The sequence below is a fragment of the Microcebus murinus genome, chromosome 14 (genome assembly GCF_040939455.1).
Source record: "Microcebus murinus isolate Inina chromosome 14, M.murinus_Inina_mat1.0, whole genome shotgun sequence".
In the NCBI taxonomy this organism is placed as follows: Eukaryota; Metazoa; Chordata; class Mammalia; order Primates; family Cheirogaleidae; genus Microcebus; species Microcebus murinus.
This window is the reverse complement of record NC_134117.1, coordinates 25,220,735-25,242,409: the sequence shown is the minus strand read 5'-3', so window position 1 is coordinate 25,242,409 and position 21,675 is coordinate 25,220,735. Positions and strand designations below refer to the sequence as shown.

Here is a 21,675-nt window from a genome sequence, read left to right as displayed (position 1 = left end):
CACTGTGGGGGAAGAAATTTCTTTTTATTTATGTATTATGTTATTTTTATTTATTTATTTATTTTTGAGACAGAGTCTCGCTTTGTTGCCCAGGCTAGAGTGAGTGCCATGGCGTCAGCCTAGCTCACAGCAACCTCAAACTCCTGGGCTCGAGTGATCCTTCTGCCTCAGCCTCCCGGGTAGCTGGGACTACAGGCATGCGCCACCATGCCCGGCTAATTTTATATATATATATCAGTTGACCAATTAATTTCTTTCTATTTATAGTAGAGACGGGGTCTCACTCTTGCTCAGGCTGGTTTTGAACTCCTGACCTTGAGCAATCCGCCCGCCTCGGCCTCCCAAGAGCTAGGATTACAGGCGTGAGCCACAGCGCCCGGCCTTATTATGTTATTTTTAATTGACAAGTAAAATCGTATATATTTACAGCGTGTAACATGATGTTCTGATATATGTATACACCGTGGTGTAGGGGAAGAAATTTCAAACCTTCCAGCACCGTATCAGCTGGGGGCAGCTGACCCCGCAGCAGGAGGGAAGGAGGTAAGATCGGCGCAGAACTCAGCAGCACTGCGTCAGCCTTTCCCTGTGCAAACCCATGAAGACTGGAGAAGCTCTCCTGCCCCTTTGGGAAAGGGATCTATCTCCTCTAAGATGACGGCCAGCGAGTTAGATCAGGAATGTCGCAGTCCCCAGCGCGGCAGCCGCAGCAGTGCCAAGCTACAGGCAGCAGAGGGAGCTCTTGCCTAACCTTTCCGGGTGCGGGCCCGGAACTTTGCGCGCGGGCAGGACTCCGATCTCTGCAGGTAGTGTACGGGTCCCTGCAGAGGGGGCCGGGGCGGGGTAGGAACAGGGATGACAGGGGCTCGTCTCTTCCCCTTTAAGCGCTCAACCAGGAGAGGGAGCAGCCTCTTGCGACGGCCCAAGGAGGTTCTTTCTCAGCTCCCTACCAGCAGAGACAAAGGGGCCCTTCCTCTGCCCCACCCCACGCCCAGCCCCTGAAAGAGCGTCCCCCACACCTGCGGGTTCCAAGTAGGAGCCCCCCGGCCGTGCCCTTGTCATTCCTTGCCGCGGCCCTCCACTAAAGGCTCCGTGCTAGGAAGTGGGGGTGAAGCGTACTCACATAAGGGCTAGTGGTTTGAGGGTGGGACCGCGTCAGGGTGGACACTGAGGTTCCGGGGCGGAGGGACGTTGGGGAGAAGGGGTGCGGAGGGGCGCGTGCTGCTGTTGAGCATCTCCACAAGTGCCGCTAGGTGGCGCTCAAAGCCCGCGTCACAGAGAAGCGCGGGCTTTTGAAGAGCGGTGCTCAAGTGGAGGGGGCTGGCTGGGGGAGCCGAGAGGGCTGGAGGAAGAAGGAGCCTGGGTCCAAGCATCTTCCTCACTGAAACAGAGGGACAGCCCAGTACACTGGGACCTATGAAGCGGAGCAGCCATCGTTCCCGGAGGCTTGGAAGGGGAGCGACGAAGAGGAGGCCGAAATGCACCCTCCGACCTTCCCGGGAACTGGAGAGAGGCGGGGACCCGTGTCTCAGTCTGATGCCGGCACACCTGCCTCTCCGGACTTATCGATTCCATTCTGAGGACGCCGCGTTTTGGAGTTCAGATTTCGAGTTTTGGAGTTCAGATTCGGCCTGGGAGTCAAAAACACAAGAGCACGCCCATCTGTCTTTCTCCCAAGATTTGCGGGTCAGTGCGTGAGCACCTGCGCTTGCTGGGTTCCACCTCTTGGGACTGGGGTGAGCAGAGGGTGTGGATCTCCGCACTTCTGGGCTCCCTTCCTTGATCTTCCTTCGGACACCCTCAGCAGCTGCTCTTTGCGCTGGGGAACCTGCTCCAAGCTTCCAGGAACTGCATCCCAGGGCCCAGAAGGAGAGGAGCAAGGGGGTCTAAATGCATCTAACCCGTTCCCCAAATCAGAATTAGTCCCTAGAGGACACTGCCGCGCCACACCCTTCCCTGCCTGAGGCCTTCCCTGGACTGATGCCCCAAACTTGTGGGGTCCCTCCTCTAACCCATCCCTGTCTCTCGACGCTTGGCCGGGAGGTCCCATCCCTCCCATGCCGCTCCTCGCCCTCCCAGTTCAGTCGGGGGCGCTGTGTAGAGGGAAAGGAAGACCTGGCGAGACCAGTGGCCGCGCTGCCGGCAGCGCAGGTGTTAATCCGGCCTGGCCAGACGTCTAGGAAATCGAGATCCGATGAGGGACGGTAAAAGCCACCGGCGGCGCGGGGTCAGGCCTAGCGGACTGGAGCTCCCTCGTGAGACCTGGACCCACTGGCTTCTCCCTGAAAAATAGAGTGTGGTGGGATGAGGATGCGATCTCATTGAAGGAGAGAGAGAAATCTGGAATCAGGGACTTAAGAGGGCGGGGACTGGGACTTCCGAAGGTGCTTCCTGGCCGGCCGCGCCCACTTGCCCAGCTCCAGAGCCGCTAGCAGCGTCGTTGGAGGTTGCTAAGCTTCTTGGAAGGGAGCTTAGGAAGGGGTACGTGGAGCTTGAAAGGACTCCGTCTCGCTTTGGGGCTGCAAAGTCCCTTCAACTCCGGGGCCCTCGCAGGCGCCCCCACCCGCGCTAGAGTGCAGTAGCTGCGAGCACAGCACTCTGGGATATGGGCCTACCGAGTAGGCGATCTCAAACGGAACGAATCTAAGGTTCTGGGAGAGATTGGGAGAAGTGGAGGGTCGAGTGTCTGCCGCCCCAGGTGTGCCACCCGCTTAGCAGCTTTGGCTCTATGGGCCCACAGGCCCCCACCCCTACCCCTCGGGGAATGGAGCCCGCCCCTGAGAGTCCCTGTCCCCTCCCCAGGCCGGAGGTATTAGTGCTGCTTGATCAGACCTCATTTCCTGCGAAAATGTTAACATATCCAGGGTCCTTAATAAAGTGAATGACGAGGTTTCAGTATAATTGGGCTTCCATTTGGTGGCTATTTCCTTAAACTGACAGTGGAAAAAATGTAAACCCACAGCGCCCAGACATAATTATGTGATTATCAGAAGGAGTGTAGAGTGGATCAGTAGAAACCCGGAGCAACAACCTATGGTCTGAGAAATGGGCACAAACGCTTACCCAGACGGAAGGACCCAGGCCGCCCCGGAATTCCACACCGGCCCCGAATCCAAGCGCCGCCTCTGCAACCTTAGGCCTCTCCTCCCAGCCTGAGACCCGCCCTACCACTGCCCTCAGAACACGCGGGATCTTTATTTATACGCTGGGGCCGCGCAGGGGTGGGTCTTTTCCTTCCTCAGAGAGGAGGAGCGTCCTCCAGGGCAGGGGGCGGCCGGGCTGCAAGTCCCCTGACCGTTCCCGGCCCTCTTGTGCGCTGGCTGCATATTTCTATGCATAATCCAATTTTCTCCGTGACTATCTAGTTAAACTCTTTAACAACAGCTACATAATTAGAATTTGGATTCCCATTAATTTTCCTTGGGCCTCGAACCATTTGCAGCTCACACTGGTAATTAATGCGATACATCACTAACTTTACCCAGCGCAGGCCAGGCTGGTTCAGGTCAGTCGGCCCGCGCCCGCCGCACCCGCGCGGGACCCTGACTCCGGACCCTGCTTCCGGGTGGGGACCGTTTTCCTCCCTCCAAAGCCGAATGCCTCGGCCCGCGCACCCAAAGCCTTCTTTCCAGGAAATTTCACAATTAAAAATATTTATCGGGAGCAGATTTACGTTTCTGGGTTTCCAGTCTCGGGGCGTCTGGGTAGGCTATTAAGAGTAATTAGCATCTTTTGCGCATGCAGATTTACTTCGCTCATTGCCACATAACTCATCCCTAAAAGCCGGCGCAGGCGAACGCAGGCGCCGCCGCCAGAGCTACTGCCGCTGCCTGGGTCTGACTCGGGCTCCCCGGCTCTGCTCCCGCTCTATGCGGCCGGCTCCCAGTCTCCCCGGCTGAGTTGTCCGCTCCAGGCCCGGGAGGCCGCAAGCGGAGCAAAAAGGCTCCCATCCTGGAGACAAATGACGCCAGAGCGACCTCAGGCGGCGGGGGTGGGGGTAAGGCCCAAGCACGCTCTGCCGGCTGCCTGGACCACGCCGTCTGATCCCCAGGCATCGCGACCGTGCGCGTGTGTGCACCAGCGAGTGGGCGTCTCTGTGTGCACGCTCGCGTGCGCGAGTGCACATGAATGTGGTTGCTAGTGCGCGCTCCTGAGAATGCGCGAGGACGCGCGTGGAAAACGAGTTGATTTCTATCCCACCCTCCCCTGCGGCCCACCGGTTCCCGGGACGGTAACTCAAATGCCAGTCCTAGGCCACTCAGCCAGGGTATTGAGGTTCAGAGGGAGACTCGGGCCCCTACCTTGCCTCGATTTCCCTTCTACAGAGCCAGCTGCATCCAGTCGGATGGCCTGAAGCACTCAGAGCCCAGCTGGCGATGGGGATTGGGAGGCCCGACGCCCGGCCGCGTCGGAGCGCGCGGCTTGCGTGGTACCGGTGAGAGGCCGCCAGAGAAAGCGCAGGCAGAGCCGGGGGTCACTGGACAGACTTTCGGGGCCGCTGGGGGGCGGCGGGAGACAGTGAGGCCAGGCCAGTGAAAGGATTTGGGGGTTGAGGAGTAGGAATGGGAGAGAAGGAGGGAGGAGGCAGCGGACAAAGGGACAAACTGGTGGTGAAAGGGCCAGGGCCAAGGAGCGCGGCTGTGGCTCCCGCGCTCCGGGCTGAGACACCCACCCCGGGTTCGTTATTAACGCGCTGGGAAGTCCGCGAGCCGCCCAACTTTCTACTCTTTAATGAGCCTAGAAGAAGAGGCTGCCCTGAAGGGGTTTGTTCATTAAAGATGTAGCTGGAGGAATATTGTCTCATTAATTATCTGGTTTTAATTACACTCCTACCCTTTGAATCCGGAGATGGGAAAAGTTGATTTGGTGGCGCCACCCCCTTTAGCTTAAAGAGTGAGGCCGGCCTAGGAGACCGGGAGGGGGAGATGGGGACTGCCTGGAAGGGTGTGGGCGGGTGTCTGGGGTATGTCCAGCCAAGAAAACCCGTGTAAGGGGGCTCCATGCCCTGGTGTTGTGTAGACAAGGTCTGCGTGTGGATATGAAAATGTGCGCGTGTCTGAATGTGTATGAGTCCGTGTGCCTGAGAGGCTGTGTGGACGTGACTAGGGTGTCTATGTGTCCTCCGGCCTTGTGTGGTTCTGTGTCTGGGTGTGCATGTGGGTAGCTGAGTGTGTCTGCACACAGGCTGGAGAGCAGGGGTCTCAGTGAGCAGCACTGTGACTGGGTAGCTGTGACTATGGTGTCTAAGACGGTGGCTTCCTGCTCCTCACCTCAAGTGACGGTGTCTGACCATGTCTCTGGGGCTGTTGTGCCTGGATGTGCCCCCAGGTATATAAATGTCGGGTGGGGGTGGGGGCGGAGGGGTTGTCCATGGCTGGAGCGTCCTGGGAGTTTGACTGCTCCAAGGACACGTCTCATTTCTGAGAGTACCCAGAGCTGGGGCGCCAACAAGAAGCCATGGTCCTGGGGGGGAGTTATTTAAGGGGGAGTGCGTCCCTGCCTCGTCCCTTGTCAGGCCCGCGCAGCGCTAAAGCGGGGGCCGTTTTCCCTTTAAATCGTGGACACTTTGACAGGGGACATTAAGGACCCGGCTGCTCAGGCTGAGCAGATCATAAAACCGGACAGGCAATTTCTGCTCCCGCCAAATAGCCGGGCAAACTCGTTCTGCATCTTTGGTTTTAATGCACTAAACTGGCAGCTAAGCAGGGAGCGAGCAAAGGAAGGGGGGCAGGAGCCCCCCCACATACACCGGCGCACACACCAGGCACACGCACAAACACCCCTTCACACCGTCGCGCCCCACGCCCCGCCCCTGACCCCCCCACTGGCGGAATTATCAACTAGAATTTGATTAATATGCAAATCGCAGGCAAACAGCTCCATATAATTCTTTCAGTGGAGAGTAATTAATCACCAGTTAAAGCAAATTAATACATATATCAATTTTGTCAGAAACATGCTTAGTTCAATCGCCCGTAAAATTGAAGTTTGAAGTATTAAGAGGCTCTGCAGAAACGCCAGGACTAAAACTTTCAAATTGATCCTATTTAGTAATCAATCAGGCTCTCCCCTCAGGTTAATCTGCCTAATTTTTCATCTCAAATCATACACTTTACTGACACGCCATCTAGCAAACAGTCGATAAAAAGTTAACAAAAATGATAACGACTCCAGCCAAAGCCATTGTGCAGGGCGGGTGGGCGGCAGCAGCTTTGATTGCATTTCGGGGTGGTTGGGGACTTGGTTTTTCACTGGACCAAGAGCTAGGAGCTCCCCCAGACAGTGGAAACCTCCCTGCACCACCAACCCTTGTCTGCTACTGGCTGCCCTCGCTGCAACTGAACTCCCCATCAGAACATCGCAACACTGGCAGAATTTCCACCAAAGTGGCCTAAACCAGCTAGCTCCCTCCTCACTCCTGTGTTTGCATAAACTGTCAGGAAGTATGTGCCTTGCGTGCTTATGGTAACTGTGAGCTGTGCCTCTGTCACTGAGCCTGTGTGTGTATAACAGTGGGGATGGCGTATGTATATATTTAACAGCAAAGGTTGGACTGTTTAATTCTTGTGTGTGGTACTGGCCGTATGTCTCTGGATGGGTGTGCTGTGTCATATGTGACCATGCTGTGTTTTCCAGGCATCCCGTGTGTCTGTCATTGTGGTTGTGTGTTGGGCTTCTGCATTTTTGGTCTGTGTAACTGAGTGCCTGCCGTGTGTGTTTGCATTGTTTCTGGGATGTCTGTGACAACGTGCGCCTGTGTTGTGGGTGTTCTGGAATGGCTGTGGGCCTGCCTGGGCTTATCCTTCATCTACATGTGGCTGTGTGATCCCATGGAGACCTCAAGGCAGCCAGATCAATAGGCCCATCACAGACATCAGGAGAGAGGAGACAGTCCCTGTGGAGATCCAGAGATGGAACGGGGTCACCTCTTTCCTACCCTAGCCCCTATCCCAGCCTCTGGGCTGAGGGTAGGGGTTAGGAAGGGGAGAGGAAGGCTCTCATTTCTTATTGGAGGGGCCTCCCAGCCTTAGTCTCCCTCCCAAAGAGCCCTGCACCCATTGCTCCTGACTTGGGCTACTGAATTTAGGGGAGGAGTGGGAGTGCAGAATCCAGTTATGACTGCCTCCATCCCTTGTGCCCAGATGTCACATCCACATCTAGCTGTGCCTACAACTCATTTCAAACTCCTATGTGCACTCGATGACAAGTAAACCTACCCAGGTCCCTGATACCCACAGGTAACCAATCTTCCTTCCCCACCTCATCCACTCCTATTCACAGACAGCTAGCCACATCCGGCTCTCCATGGGGAAGCCTGCACATGCCCACCTGCACACACCAAGTGCACAGCAACCTCTGCACACACTTGTACACACACAGACCAGATTCCAACTGGCAGGACTCATTTGCTTCCAACCCTGTTGGCTGCATCATGCATCTAATATGCATACATGTGCATATTGTCATTTGTGCCCTCCCAAGTTTGAGCAGACCTGACCCTCTACAGGGAGGAGGAACTCCCCTTGAATGAGCTGGGGGAAGCTGGGTCTTTGAGGGCTACCTGGGACTGAAGCAGCCAAGTGTAGGTCTGCAGAGCACTCCAGAGACAAAGGTTCAGCCTTGTGATCAACTTGAATAGGAGGGAGCAGGCAGGACAGCCTGGCCATTACCCAACTGCACAGCAGAGGACCCACTCACACAACCTGTTCACAAAGAAGCAGAGTCCCTGCCTGCATAGTGCTCATTCACTGGCCCCAGCTGCCCTCAGAATAGACTCACACCCAAGCTGAAGGTTCTCTCCCTGCCTCTGTCCCCAGCATTATAAATGTAAATAAATTTGACTAGCCTGCTTGGCCAAGCTGTTTGGAGCTAGGATTCTGGTTGTCTGTAGCTTCAGTTCCACATCAATATTCATTCTCCCAGTTATCTGCCCACACCAGCTCCCTGCACACATCACACACCCCAGGCATTGCTCACCTGCCGGTCATACCCACTCCAGTGACAGCTTTACTGTTTTCCTCTTCGTTGCACAAACTTAGTCACACCTAGCTGCACACACTAGTTTGTGACAATTGGTTACACGAACGCAGCAGCACACACCCAGTCCCATGCTCCGTTTCCATCAATCAGCCGCACATGCTCAGTCTCTCAGTTGCACACACTCGATGACACACTCAGGAACGCACCCTTTTGGTCCCCACACAGTTCAACACACACACTCTCACAGCCTCAGGTCTCTCCCAGAACTGGCAGCTGTTGGGAGGAGACAGGGTGATTTGCTGATGGTGCCCCTGGACTTGGGAGTGCAGAGGTGGGGCCCCTCAAGGTAGGGATTCTCCTCCCTCTGGGCTGCTGGCCTCCCACACGCACGTGCACCAAGCCCAGGAACCCCCACCTTCCTTTGCCCTGATCCAGGAGCCTGTCCCTTGGGAGAGTCAGCCTGTAGCCACACTCAGGGGTCAGGCTCCTGACTCCCCAAGACCTCCATTCCTGCCCACGTACAGTCTAGGGAGAGAACCATTTCCCACGCAACCCCTCACACCTACCGCCCAACCACTGCCACCCAGCACACTCATTTCCACCCCCACTCACACCCTCCTAGGAGCCACATGTACTTCACTTTACCAAGGCAGCCTCCTGCCCGCTGGCACTGGAGACCCCAGCTCGCTCAGGTTCCTCCTCCCTTCTCCCATGTGTCTCACAGCCCCTGACCTTACTCACTGTGGCCCCCACTTGGCTGCTCCCCCTACATCTCCGGGGCTCCTTGTTGCCCCCTCCCAGGTGCTTGTATTTAGGGAGCATTCGTATTGTCCGCACACATCGCTCTCTGGGCTCCCAAAAAGGGGTTGGTTGTTGGGGTGAGGTGCAAAGCCTGGGTGTCCCTGGGTCCAGGTGACTGGGAAAGCGCTGGTCAGGGTGAATGGACTTCCCTGGACCCGGTGGCTGAGAGCGATGGGGAGGAGGGGGTCCCCGTGGCGACCGGCAGGGGCGGAGGGGAGGCGCGCGGCCCCAGCCCGTCCCTTTCAGGGGGGACTCATGCATCAAACTTCAATTTTCCGGACGATTGAATTAGTGATTTTTTTTCTCCTGAACTAAAATACACTTAAGTCTTTGGGATTAATTACCACGTTCTGGTCCCTCAGACTGGAGTATTACTTATCGGAGCTGCGTCTGACACTGGCCCGACACCTCGTAAAATAAGGAACTGCGCCTCCCGGCCTCACCCCGCGCCGCCCGCCAGGCCACCAAGCCGGGGAAGGAGGAGCAGGGGGAAGCCGAGCCAGCCGGATCGCGCTGTGCGTCCCGGCCTGTCCACGCGCCGAGGTGTCCCCAACCCGGACAGCAGAAACTGTCCGCGTCCCGGGATTTGGCAAGCCCGCGCCGAGCCTGGAGACCCAATGGGGAAAGGCGGGCCGCTTCCCCTGGGCAGCCTGGAATCGAAAGTCGGTCCGCAGAAAAGCGGGAGTCCTTAGGGAACAAGATTGGCGACGGCTGCTGGCGGTGATGGAACTCCAGCCGGAAGACTGGCAACCCAGAGGGTCGCAAGCTTTAACGAACTTCGCCCGGAGAATGGGCGTAGGTTCCGCAGCCCCTCACAGGATCCACGTACAATCAGACCCGGAGAAGAGACAAGACACGCAATGCACAAGCCCTGCTCCCGCAGAGCACACATATCACACACATCCGCATCCGGAGACAGGCTGGGCAGGTGTCGGCTAAGTGGCCTAGGGCCGGCGCTTGAGGTTTGAGGCCCTCTTGCATTGCAGGTCCCCAGGCAGCGCCCGAGGCGCGGCCAAGACCATCCGCGGCCCCCAGCCCGCTTGCAGGCAGCAGCCTTCATCAGAACTGGGAGAGCTAAGGAGAGGGTGGGTGAGAGTCCCAGGCCTCCCTGGATCCCAGCCCCTCGCTTCTGTCGACCGCCAAACCCAAGCCCCTTGGCCTTTGCCAACTTCCCCGCCGCCTCCCCGAGCAATGGGGCCTGGAGATAAGCCCCAAGTCCCGGCGCTTGTCGGAACAGAGTCGGCCCTCAACAGCCTCACACGCGGTTGGCCGGTCTCCGGAAGCCCATTCGGAGCCTGAGAGAGGCATCGAATCCCTCAGAGCCCAGGAGACTGCCAAGTGGCTCGAACGTGCTCCTCGCATTGTGCAAGACAGAGCGCGCGGCGCGCTCTCCCGGGGCCGCCCGCTCGGGTTCAGCCCAAGGCTCCCATGTGCTCTTCATTCCCCCCTTCCCTCCGACGCCCGTCGGGTCCGTCCTTTCGCCCGCTCTCCTTCTGGCCTATAGAAACAACGAATTATTTCTTGTCTTTCAAGGCCTGGATTCCTTGTCACCTCCTCCGTGAAGTCCCCACCACCTTGGAGCCGGAAGCCGTCTCTCCGCGCCTTCCGTTAGCGCCAAGGGTGCTGCTGGCCTTGCCCACTAGACTGAGAGCTCCTTGAGGGCAGGAGCCGAATCTGATTCGTTTCCATTTCCCCAGCACTGTGCGCGGCCTGGTGCAAAATAAACATTTCCTGAACTGAATTGAGTTTTCCCTTTATTTTATTAATCCTGCCCCTTCTTCCATTCTTTCTTTTCCTCCTTCCTTCCTCCCTCGTTATTTTTTATTTCTTGGTTATATTCAATTGTCATGTTTTTCAGGCTCATTAAATCCATTTAGAGACAAAAGAATAAAAGGCAGAAGGGGAAGGGCGGGGGAAGAGGGAAGGGGGAGGGGAGGAGGGGGAGGGGAGGGGGAGGCCAGAGAAGCAAACAAATAACCCGCTTTAACTAGACGGGCGGATAAATGGCCCTGTTTCTCCTCAGCCCCGATGCGCCTGCTTAGCTGCGCGCCCCGCGGGCGCCACAGCTCGGGTGGGCTCAGCCCCGGGGCCGCCGCCCCCAGCCCAAAGGGACCCAACAGGGCCCGGCCCAGGGCCGCGAAGCAGGGAGCGGCCGGAGGTGCCAGGACCGCTTCATTGGGATTCATGGGCGTGTTGGGCGGGCGGCCCGGGGCTTGGGGCGCGGGGCGGGGGCCGGGCGGGGGGGGTGCGCACGGCGGGCGCAGATGCCCGGGTGACCGCCGCGCCGCGGTCCCTGCGCCGCCTTTGTGCTGGGGAGGCGCGCGCGGGGACCTAATCCATCAAATTGTCTACAAATTGTGAAGAAAATTCAAAAACCATATGGTCGCCAGCGCCGGCGCGCTCTGGGCTGCGGAGGGCCGCGGCCGTGCCCGCACCAGGAGCCGCGGGGGGCTGGGCCCGGCTATTGTCGCCTGTCAGCGGCCGCCCGGGCCCATTCGTCCCGGCCTTCATGGTCCGCGCTCCGAATTACAGACCCATCCATCCTAAGAGAGGGCGATTTATGTCGCCCGGGAGGAACCGGCCGCTTGCCCGCCCGGCTGCCGGGCAGCCTCCTTCCTTCTCTCCCCTCTCTCTCTCTCCCTTCTCTCCCCTCTTTCTCTTCTTTTTCTCCCTGTCTCCGTGTCTCTGCCTGTCTCTCTTCTTCTCTAGATTTTCCTCTTTCTCTCTCTGTCTCTCTCTGGCTGTCCACTTTCTCTCTCTGCTTTTGGAGTGTCTTTCTGCGCCCCCTTTTTTCTGTTTCCTCCTGGACATGCACGTTCTTGACTTAGGCCCGAGGGCCCCATCTCCTGCCCCATCTCCTGCCCGCGACCAGATGCGAATTTCTCACATCAATTTTGCGGAGAAAGAGAGAGCCGGGCGGCCGGGAGGCGGTACCCTACTCTGGTGACAGCGGCCACTCGCCAACCCAGGGACAACAAAAGCCCAGAGAGAAACCTGCTCTGTCCGGGGAAAGTGAAAGCTGCTTGAGCCCCCACCCCAGCCGCCTTTGGGGCGCCGCAGATCCTAGAGAGTCTGTGAGAGATCGTTGTTTCTGCTCCTAGCCGAGTTCGGGGCCCAGAATTTGTGACTGTTGTCAGAAATTCACCCCACCTCGGACGGACGCTCTGGGCTCACATTTCCGGGTGCCCATGTGCAATTCAGCCTACTCTTGCTCTTTGGCTTCATCCCCCCAACCTCCAAGAATGAGACTCTCCTGGGCCAGATCGAAACTTAGGAGCCCCCAGGCTCCCCGGGGATGATCGACTGAGTGATACCTGCGGTGCACCCGGCTTAACCAGTGTCTCAGAGCGCGCAGGGAGATGCCCTTGGGTCTGGGGTGCGGCGCAGGAACCATAGAGCAAGTCATCCTCCCCATCCTTTGTTCCATATAAATTAATTTTGTACCCGCCGCATCCCCCACGTACACACGAATTTTATTCCAGAATTTCACGCCTCGATTTTTACCCCGACCTGGCGAAGTCCGCTCCTTTCCCTATTTAGTAGCAACCTCGGGTTTATGGGCAAGAAGCGCCTCCTCCTGCTGCTTCCTCCTCGCTCCTCACTCTCACGCCTGCCCTGAAACTCCCCCCAAATCTCCAAGGCTGGGGTGACCAGAGAGGAGCAGAAGCTAGAAGCCCAGCTTGCCGCTGCTTCTCCGAATCGGGCCCACTCACTCAGACACGGTCACCGCCGGTTCTAGTAAAATGGCAAAGACTTTATTGGAGAAAGAGGCCTTGGGTACAGTCCAGGGAGGAGAGGGCAGGGCAGGAGCAGGGAAGTGGCACTCGGGACCCACTCTCATCGGGTCATCCTTGTCTGGCCAAGTTGAGCTAGGAGCAGGGTGCTGGAGATGGCAAGAGAGACCCAGAGCTGCGGAGGAGGTGGGATGAGGGCTTAGGTCGGCCTCCTCTCTGTCTCTGTCACATGCAAAAAAATTCTAAAAAGAGTAAAAAATAATTCTAGGGTTTTGGGTTCTGTTTTCGATGGTTGGTTGGGTGGCTGGGTGAATTTCCCCCTGCATTGTCCCTAAGAGTCGGACTCCAGAAGTAGTCCGAGGAGATGCGGGAGAGGGAGGAATCTTAAAAATAGCGTTGTGGCATTGGGAGGCGGAAATGTCATCGAAAACAGACTTATCTGGGAGTGGGGAGGAAAGATCGATTTTGAAACTTGCAATTCAGGACCCGGCTGCCTCCCTCATCCCCTTCCCACGCGGGGAAAATACGCAGAAGGAAATAAGTCAACTGCAATAGGACGAGGGAGGCCAGGAGGCAGCGGGCCGGTGCATTCGCCACATGCAGACAAAAATAAAAATAGCCAGGGCTGCCCCTTCTCTAGACCGCAGGGTGAGTGTTCGGCCGCCCTAGATTCTGCCTCGCCCTCAGCAAACCCGGCAGCCCAAGAGCTTTGAAAACGCCAAAATCTCCGAGATTTAAAAAAATAAAAGAAAAAATCAGGCTGCGATGGGAAGAACCCGCTATATAAGTTTAAATATTTATACAGAAGCCATACAGAATTGCACGGCGAGGGCTCCCGGGGCGGCGGAGGCCGCGAGCGGCGGCCGGCCCGGCCGGCCAGCCCGGGTTTATTGCTTCGAGAGGGAAGAGGCGGCTGCTAGGAGCCGAGTCCGGGGCCGGGGCCGGGGACAGGGGAGGAGGCGGGAGTTGCAGAGGAGGTCCCAGCTCCCTCCGCGGTCCGGTCCGGGAGGCGTCGGGCGGTGCGGCTGTTAGGGGCCGGGCGGCGGAAGATCCGGGCGCCGCTCAGTCGTCCACGTCGATCTCTTCATCCTCCTCGTCCTCTGAGCAGTCCTGGCTGCTGGCAGGCTGGTCCGTGAGCGGAGAGGAAGGTGAGAGCTGCAGGGGCCCAGCACCCGGGGCCTGCGGGGCGCCTGGGGGAAGCGCCGGAGAGCCAGGCCTGGACTTGGCCCTGCCGCAGCCACCGCCGCCGCCGCTGGTGGCCTCCGAGTTCTGCTCGAGTTCAGCCAGCGCCACGATGTCCATCTGCCCGCTGGGGCCCAGTTTCTTGGCGGACTCCACATCAGCCTTCATTTCCTCCAGGTCCCGCTTGAGCTTGGCGCGTCGATTCTGGAACCAGGTGATGACCTGCGCGTTGGTGAGACCCAGCTGCTGCGCGATTTGGTCGCGATCGGCGGGGGACAGGTACTTCTGGTATAGGAAGCGCTTTTCCAACTCGTAGATCTGGTGGTTGGTGAAAGCCGTGCGCGACTTTCGCCGCTTCTTGGGGGTCTGCCGCTGCCCAAAGATGGTCATCCCGTCGCGGCCTGCGAGGAAAGGACAGTGTAGGCTCGCATCGGGAGACAGGAAGCCCCACCCTGGCTCTCACTCTCGCAACACCCTACCCCACCCAGGCCCATCGGACCTGCAGTCTGCCACTGTTTCATTCCGCAATTTAATTTGGCCTCCGTGACCAGGGGAGCAAACTTCTTTGTCCCATCTCTGGTCTCCTGGAAGTCCCTAGGAAAAAATGTTTTGGTCTCTGCCCCCCCTCCAAGAGTTGGTTTGAAAGATCCAAAGTCTCTGAGAGCAGGAGAAAGCCAGACAGGGACGCTGCAACTGTGGTGTGAATGTTGGTTCTCTACCTCTTCCCAATCACCCTGGCTCAATCCTACCCAGAAGGTCCCAGCACAAGACCCCCAAGGAGCGGGGCTGGGAGATCCCAGGCCACCCGAAACGCGAGGGAGCCCGGCAAAGCGCTCAGACTGCGGAGAGAGTTTGGGTTCCCTGCCACCCCTCTCAGGTCACCCCCCACTTTGGCCAAACCTGAGGTCCCTTAGAAATAGAGACTTGCGTTCCGTCCCACCTATCTCCACTCCCAACAGCAGCGGCTCGGGCTGGAGGGCCCTGGAGGCCGGCGCGGGCACAGGCGGGCGGAGGCATAGGGCACGAAGCGCAGAGGGCACAGGGCGCGCGGCGCTGGGTGCAGGGGGAACCAGCAGCGGCGCCTACCTTCCGCTGCCTGCAGGACGCTGACCTCCAGCCCCTTAAAGGTCTTGCTGGCGAGCTCCTCCAGTGCGCACAGCGGCGAGGTCTGCGAGAGCAGCGCGCGGCCCGCCAGGGGCAAGCCGCCCGGCGCGTGCTTGTCCGCGGCGGCCAGCAGGTGCGCCGCCCCGCACAGCGAGTAACTTCTCCGCACAGACGGCTTGTTGAGGATGTCCTCGATGCTGAACGGCGTCAGCGGCTTGTTGGAGTTGGCGGGTGGCGGCAGGTGGTCCAAAGGGCTGCGCCGCCGCTCCTCCCCCGGCGCCGCCTTGCCGTCCTCCTTGGAAGTCATCTCTGCCTCGTTCGGGGGCCCGGCCGGGGCGGCTCGGGCCGCGGGGACCCAGCCCGCGGGCAGCTCGGGCGCCGGACGGCGCGGGCAGGCAGCGGCGGGCAGGAAGGAGGCCTCACTGGGCAGGGCGAGGGCCAGGAGCGGGGCCGGTTAGCGCGGCGGCTGAGGCGGGCAGAGCAGCGCGGGGCCCCGGAAGGAGGGCGCTGACGCGGGCGCTGCCGCCGCCGGGGCTTCCAGCAATCCGGGGCCGGAGCCGGGGCGCACCACGCGGGGCTCCAGTTTCGCCAGCCCCGGTGCTATTTAAAGGTGTCAGGTGGCTCCGTGGCCGCTCCTGGCCCCGGGTCCTGGCGGCCGCAGTTGGAAGAGCCGAGGCTAGGGCGCCGATCCCGGACTGCGAGGGAGGCGGAGAGACGGGGCAATTGACTATTGCTAACAAGTTAGCCTTGATCGAGGAGTAATCAATTATCTGCAGCAGCACTTCTCTCTCTTTCTCTCTCCTTTCTCTCTTTCTCCCCTCTTCTTTCTCTCTGTTCTCTCTCTCCCTCCCTCCCTCTCTCTTCTCTGCTCCCCCCGTCTCTCTCCTTCTCTCCCTCTCCCTCGCCCTCTCTTTCACTCTCTCTCTGTCCAATGCAGGCGGCTCTAAGTTGGGAAGCTCATTAATTAGCGGGCCGGGGGTAGGAGGAGCCGGCTAGAATTAGCCTGCCTAATGCGCCTGTCAGTCCGGGCGCTGCGCCGTGCTCGGCCCGAGCTGTTTGTAAATTACATTAGCAGCGCCTTTATTGCACCCGAACCTCGGGCGACTGAAAAGCCACCGCCCCCACCCCAAACTGAGAGCCGTGCTTTCGGCGCACCCGCCTCCCGCCAGCCTTGCTGCGATGGCAGCACCAGCCCAAAGGTCTCAGGCTCTCCGACCCAGGATGTGAAGCCCGAGAAGGGTGGCGGGAACCCCTGCCGGGAGGGACGCGGCCGCTGCGCGGGCCAGGTAAGACCAGGAACCAGGGTGGGCCCTGCTACGGCCGGCCCAGCGTGGACTTTGCAGAACCGAGATCAAGAACCCAGCGCCTCTCCCCGCGACTGTCTTGCCGCTCACCCCCTGCCCCGGGCCACGCGCCTAGAGAGTGGGAATCTGAAGCCTCTCGGCTGGCCCCCAGGAGGTCAGAGCCTCCTCCACAGCCCTGGGTGGGCGACGCGGGAAGAGGGTGGGGGACTCCAGGGGCTAGGGGAGGGGGCTAATAGGAGAGCTCAGCCTTCTCCAAGCCGAGAGGCAGAGAGGGGAAGTTGCTGGTGGCTCCCAGGGCCTCTCTCCCGGCCTGAGCCCAAAGCGGACGCCCTACCTCCTCTGGTAATCTTGCATACTCTTTCCTCCAACAGCAGCTCTCCAGGCCGGCTGGGGCCACCGCCGGCCTGATGGTGGGCCTCTGACAGGCAGGCGGGCCAGGTGCCGGGGCTAACGGGGCCGGCTCGGGGCCTCCCCGCTGTGCTCTGCCCAGGCCCCGGTCGGAGCCCCGCTGCCGGCCCCGCCTAGCCCAGCTCCAGGCTGGAGTGCACTGCCGGGCCGACTCCAGCTGTTCCGGATGCGGGGCGGGGGCCTGGAGGGGGCCGGGCCACGGCTGGGGCTTCGTTCTCAGGAACTCTCGGGGAGGCCCGGGTTCCAGTCAGGCTGGGAGCTGAGGACCCTAGGGCCTGGAAGCTGTGAGCATTTTGTGTGCATTTATTTGAAGGTGTTTATGTTTTGAATATGTGGATTTATTTGTGTGTGGTTCTCCATGTGTATTATTTGTGTAAGAGTATGTGAACCTGTGGGTATACCGGCATGTTTGAGCCCCAGCTATGTCTTTCATTTCCCTGAGGCACCCCAATGGGACTGTGCCTCTTCTGTCTTACTACACCCTGGTTTGTGCAGGACTGCTGGCCCTGCCTGTCCAATTTTCCATTTCTGCCCTTGGAGAAAGGAGGGGAGGAAGAGGCCCTTGGAGTCAAAGGAGGAAGAGTCGTTCTCCTCCCCACGTACACAGCCCTAGCCCTGGCTTTGTTTGTAAACTCCTGGGTGGGCTGTGTGGTCAGGCACCACCGCTTGGAGAAGGGTCCAGAGAGGGGTCCAGAGAGGCCAATACAAGGGCCTGTGGCCCAGGCCAGAGGTTGGGATGGGAAGAATAGGACTTCTTGACCCATTCATGCCCCAGAGAGGGAGTGAGCTAAGCTGGGCTATGGGGCAGGGAGCAAGTTCTTTCAGCATAGGGGCCTCTGTGCAACAAAGATAGGTTTCATTATCTCACATTTAGTTATTTGGAATCATGGCTTGCAGCTCTCCGGAGTAAAAGAGATCATTTAGGGAGAAAGGAATCTTGTTTGGGGCCCTAGTGCTGGGAAGAACTTCCTACCCCCTTTCCATCTTTGTCCTGCATTTTGGGGAGATGACAAGTGCTGGGAGGCAGGAATGGTGAGCCTGCGGATCATAGTTCCCCCAGAGCTGCAGACCCATCCCCAGGGCAGGCCTGTCTCTGATGCATCCCTGCTGCTCTGGGAGCTGCAAGGTGATGTTGGACTTACCAACAGTGGAGTCGGAGTATAGAGACCAGTGGAGAGGGACCCAAGGGATAGGGCACCAAGGAGCTGAACCCAATGGCTTAGAAGCTCCAGAGCCAGGAGGCGTCTGCCCTCTCCTCTCACTTCTTGCTTTCTGGATCCCCCCTCAGCCCTTTCCTCCCATAACCCCAACCCCCTGACCCAGAGCCTCAGGGAAGCCACACTCCCCCATAGCAGGGAGGCTCCTCCCAATCAGGACCCTGGAATCTGGTCTCTGGAGGACCAGTGAGAAAAAGTGAGAGAAAGAGAGAGATTGAGGCTTCCTATCATAACCCCCACATCCCCATTCTTCCTGTTCACTCCAACCTCTGTACCTAGTATTGGCCTTGTGGGACAGGACCTTAAGGATAAGCCAAGCCCCTGCTGTTGCCCAAATCCCAGTTCCTCTAGACCAGTGGAGTTCAGGATTACTGAGAGGCTGCCAGAAAGGGGAATAATGTGAATTGGGGAGCAGAGGGACCCCCCCTCTCTGCTTGTCTTGTCTTTAAGGTCCTGTCCTGCTAGTCAGTTTTGAGACCTTTAGTCTTCAGCCATACTGTGTCAAAGTGGAAAGGATATTCCACAGTTATCTGCTGTATTACCTCCACCCACCGTCACCAAACCTCCTTTCCTGGCTGGTCTGAACCTGATGCCCAGTCCCATGGTTTTGTTCTTTGGCCTAATTGGTTGGCCTCTTGGCCAAACATAGTCGAGTACACCACATGGCTGGGTGAGGGTAGTACACAGTACCACCAGTGTTTCATTGTTTCAGTTCCATTTTCCCACATCACCGCTTCTAGGCCACCTTCAAGAACCATCCCAACTGCCTCACCAACCTTTTCCCAACCCCATGGTCTGCTCCAATCTTCACTCCCAGAAAACCCCATTGTGTGGGTGCCTGGAACATTCTGGACTCCTAGAAGCCCAAATCTGCTTGCCTATTGTACCCCTCATGCATAGCAATGAGGTATTTGTTTGGTTTGTGGTCCAACTCCCTCCCTCCCAGCCAGACTTTGAGATCCTTGATGGCAGGAGACTGAATCTGGGGATTCAGTCCAGCTTGGACCTGCCCAAGCCTGGGGGACACCCAGCTCCCACCAAATATGGTTGAATGAGTTTTCATAGAGCAAATGGGGTATAAATGATTGTGTAACATGGAGGAAAATACTTTTGGCCTGGATTGTTCCCCCCTCAGAGGAGTTTAGAGACTATGAGAATGGGAGAGGGCAGTGGACTAGTGTTTCCCATGACAGTCCAAGATCTAATCTCTCTGCCCAACCCCCTTCTGGGACCTTGCACTGGGGCAATGAAGACACTCTGGGGGTCTCACCACCCCCAGCCAGCTGGGCCAATGTCTTTTCACCTGGAGCTGGAAGCAGCTGGTCCTTGGAGTCCCCTCCACAGAAGGAATGCCTGTCTTCAAAGCCTGGTCTACACAGTATCCTGAATTCTGAATTCCTGTTTGCTGCCCATACGGCCTGGGTCCAGATTTATTTTGTCTCCAGTGGAAGGGGAAGGAATTATTCTACAAAAAATCTGCTTGCTACCTCCCCCCAGTTTACAGAATATTCCAGACAAAGAAGAGGGAAAGAACATTGCCTGAATTGCCACAATAAGGGGACCCTGCAGACCCAAACAAAACGAGTTATTCCTTAGCACAGGAGAATAATTCACTTAAACCCCCAAAGGCTCAATCGGATTCAATCTGGATTGTTTTGGTAGCCCCATTCTCTTCCAGATTATTTGTATAAGCACCAGCATTGGCCCTCAGGCCACAGTTCCTTCAGAGAAAAGGCTCTGACACCACTTGAAATGAGTTAACTTGACCAGCAGTCCACATCAATTTTTTCATTTTTTGTCCCATGGTGACCTGCTACTCTGACATTGTGTGTGGAATTTGGAGAGTGTTTCTTCTGCTATAGAAGTGGATTGCAATAGATAACCTCCTGCCACCCTGGCCGAGCCAGGACTGCCCACTTGGTTTTTATGTTCTGTGTTGGGCCACAGTCTGTAGTAAAAACAATAGCCATGACAGTAGATACCATACACCCTTCCCCCATGCCTGGCTCCAGGCTAAGAGTTTTATTCATTTCATTTATACTTATTTATACTCAACCCTTCAAGGTAGCTACTGCTATGGCCGCTATTTTACATATATGGAAAAGGAGGCCCAGAGAAGTTAAGTAACCCGTCCAGAGCCACACAGACCATTTTGGAGTAATCAGGATTGGAATGCTGGTTTTTTTTCTGACTCAAGTCTATGCCTTTAATCCCTGAATCAGGGGATTCTTAACCAGAGGTCCCCAAAGTCTCTTTGAATGTGCATTAGGGGCTCTGTGGACCCTAGAAATTGTGTGTAAAGTTGTTTATGTGTGTCTAGGTGGGCACATTTTTCTGGGAGTAATATTATATAACAAAGGGATTCTCAAAGGGGGTGGAGATGCAGAAAGGTAAAGGGCAGAATCAGGCCAATGGGGAAGGGGGAAGGAAGCTGCCTCCTCCCAGGCCTGGAAGCAGGGAGCTGGCTGTTCCAAAATTCAGGCTGGGCTCCAAGTCTACTTCTGGACCTGCTCTGTTTTCTCTGGCCACACCCTAGAGGTTAGCTCTAGGACCTAACCTCTGGCCAGCAAGGAGAGGTGGACACTTCTTTAGAGAGCCGCCTCCCTGCTTCTCCCCTCCCACTTCTTTTGTGAACTGAATTCCTTCAGAGCATAGTGACAATGTACTTGCCCCCACCCCATTGGCCAACCTCTTCCTGGTACTTCAGCTGGCATGAAGGAAGGGGACTGATTGCCCTTTGGAAGTGTGCTTGGGGGCATAGAAAGACCACCAAGTGACAGAGACAGGCAGAAGGAGAAGAGAGAGTTCCCAGGAGGTGCTTAAGGCCCAGGTGCCCTTGCTCTGCACACTTGGCAGAGCAAGAGCACCTTCTCTTTTGGTCTCAAGCCTTTGCTCCCCTCATCCTGGGGCTGGAATGGCCTCTGTCACTTTCCTTTCTGGCACCTCTTGCTCTATCCCACTCATCTCTTGGAGAAATTTTCCTTGCCCTGCTGAGCTCCTCTGTGCTCCTTAGCACACCCCTATCCCCCTTGGAGTCATTGTCACATTGCCTGGAATGTGTTGGTTTGTCTGTCTGTCCTACTTCTCTCTCCATCTGGTTGTGAACTTGGGGAGGAAGGGAACTTAATGTCCTCTCCATGCCCCTATGTCAGCTTGGCATATACCAAGAGTTCCCCAAGTATTTGTTGACTAAATAAGCTAAATGAATAATTAAGGGACAGAAAGACAGGCAGAGAATTTAGCCTGTGCCTCAGAGACAGGACCAAGTTTGCAAGGGACGGATATATGTTTTATTTTTGCCAGCAGCCTGCAGATGTGTAAGGTACCCCTGCTGCTGACATCTCTAACACACAGAGGGGCACAAAGACCTCAGTCTTTTATGTATTTAATATATATAGAGATATATATTTTTTTGAGACAAGGTCTGTGTGTGTGTGTGTGTGTGTGTGTGACCCAGGCTATAGTGCAGTGGTATCCTCATAACTAACTCACTATAACCTCAAACTCCTGGGCTCATACCATTCTCCTACCTCAGGCTCCCAAGCAGCTGGGACTGCAGGGGCCTGCCACCACACTCAGCTAATTTTTTTATTTTTTGTAGCGTCAAGAGCTCCAGGGCTTGCTCTTGCTCAGGCTGGTCCTGAACTCCTGGTCCCACCTCGGCTTCCCAAAATGCTAGGATTATAGGTGTAAGCCACTGCACCTGGCCAAGACCTCATTCTTTAATGCCTTTCTGCTATGGGTGGAGGTTCCCTGGGTTCTGGACCAGCTGTGGTGCTGTGGCCTGACTTAGGAAAGGACTTTTTTTTTTTTTTTTTGAGAGAACAGACAGTAGACAGGAGGTGGTGGGCAGGCAGGAGTGGCAGAAAACAGACACCAACCCCTTACCCCAGTAGCCCTGAGTCTGTGAAGAGGGCAAAGGAACCTAAGTGTATGTACGTGTGT

General features: G+C 57.1%; 1 protein-coding gene across 1 annotated transcript; it reads right to left on the bottom strand.

Annotated features, from left to right (window-relative positions):
* Positions 1-13,299: 13,299 nt before the first annotated feature.
* Positions 13,300-15,736, bottom strand: LBX1 (ladybird homeobox 1). The gene is made up of 2 exons (XM_012769173.3): positions 14,784-15,736; positions 13,300-14,098 (listed from the first exon to the last, which is right to left on the bottom strand). The coding sequence occupies exons 1-2, from the start codon at positions 15,106-15,108 to the stop codon at positions 13,578-13,580; spliced, it is 846 nt and encodes a 281-aa protein (XP_012624627.1). The 5' UTR covers positions 15,109-15,736; the 3' UTR covers positions 13,300-13,577.
* Positions 15,737-21,675: the final 5,939 nt, after the last annotated feature.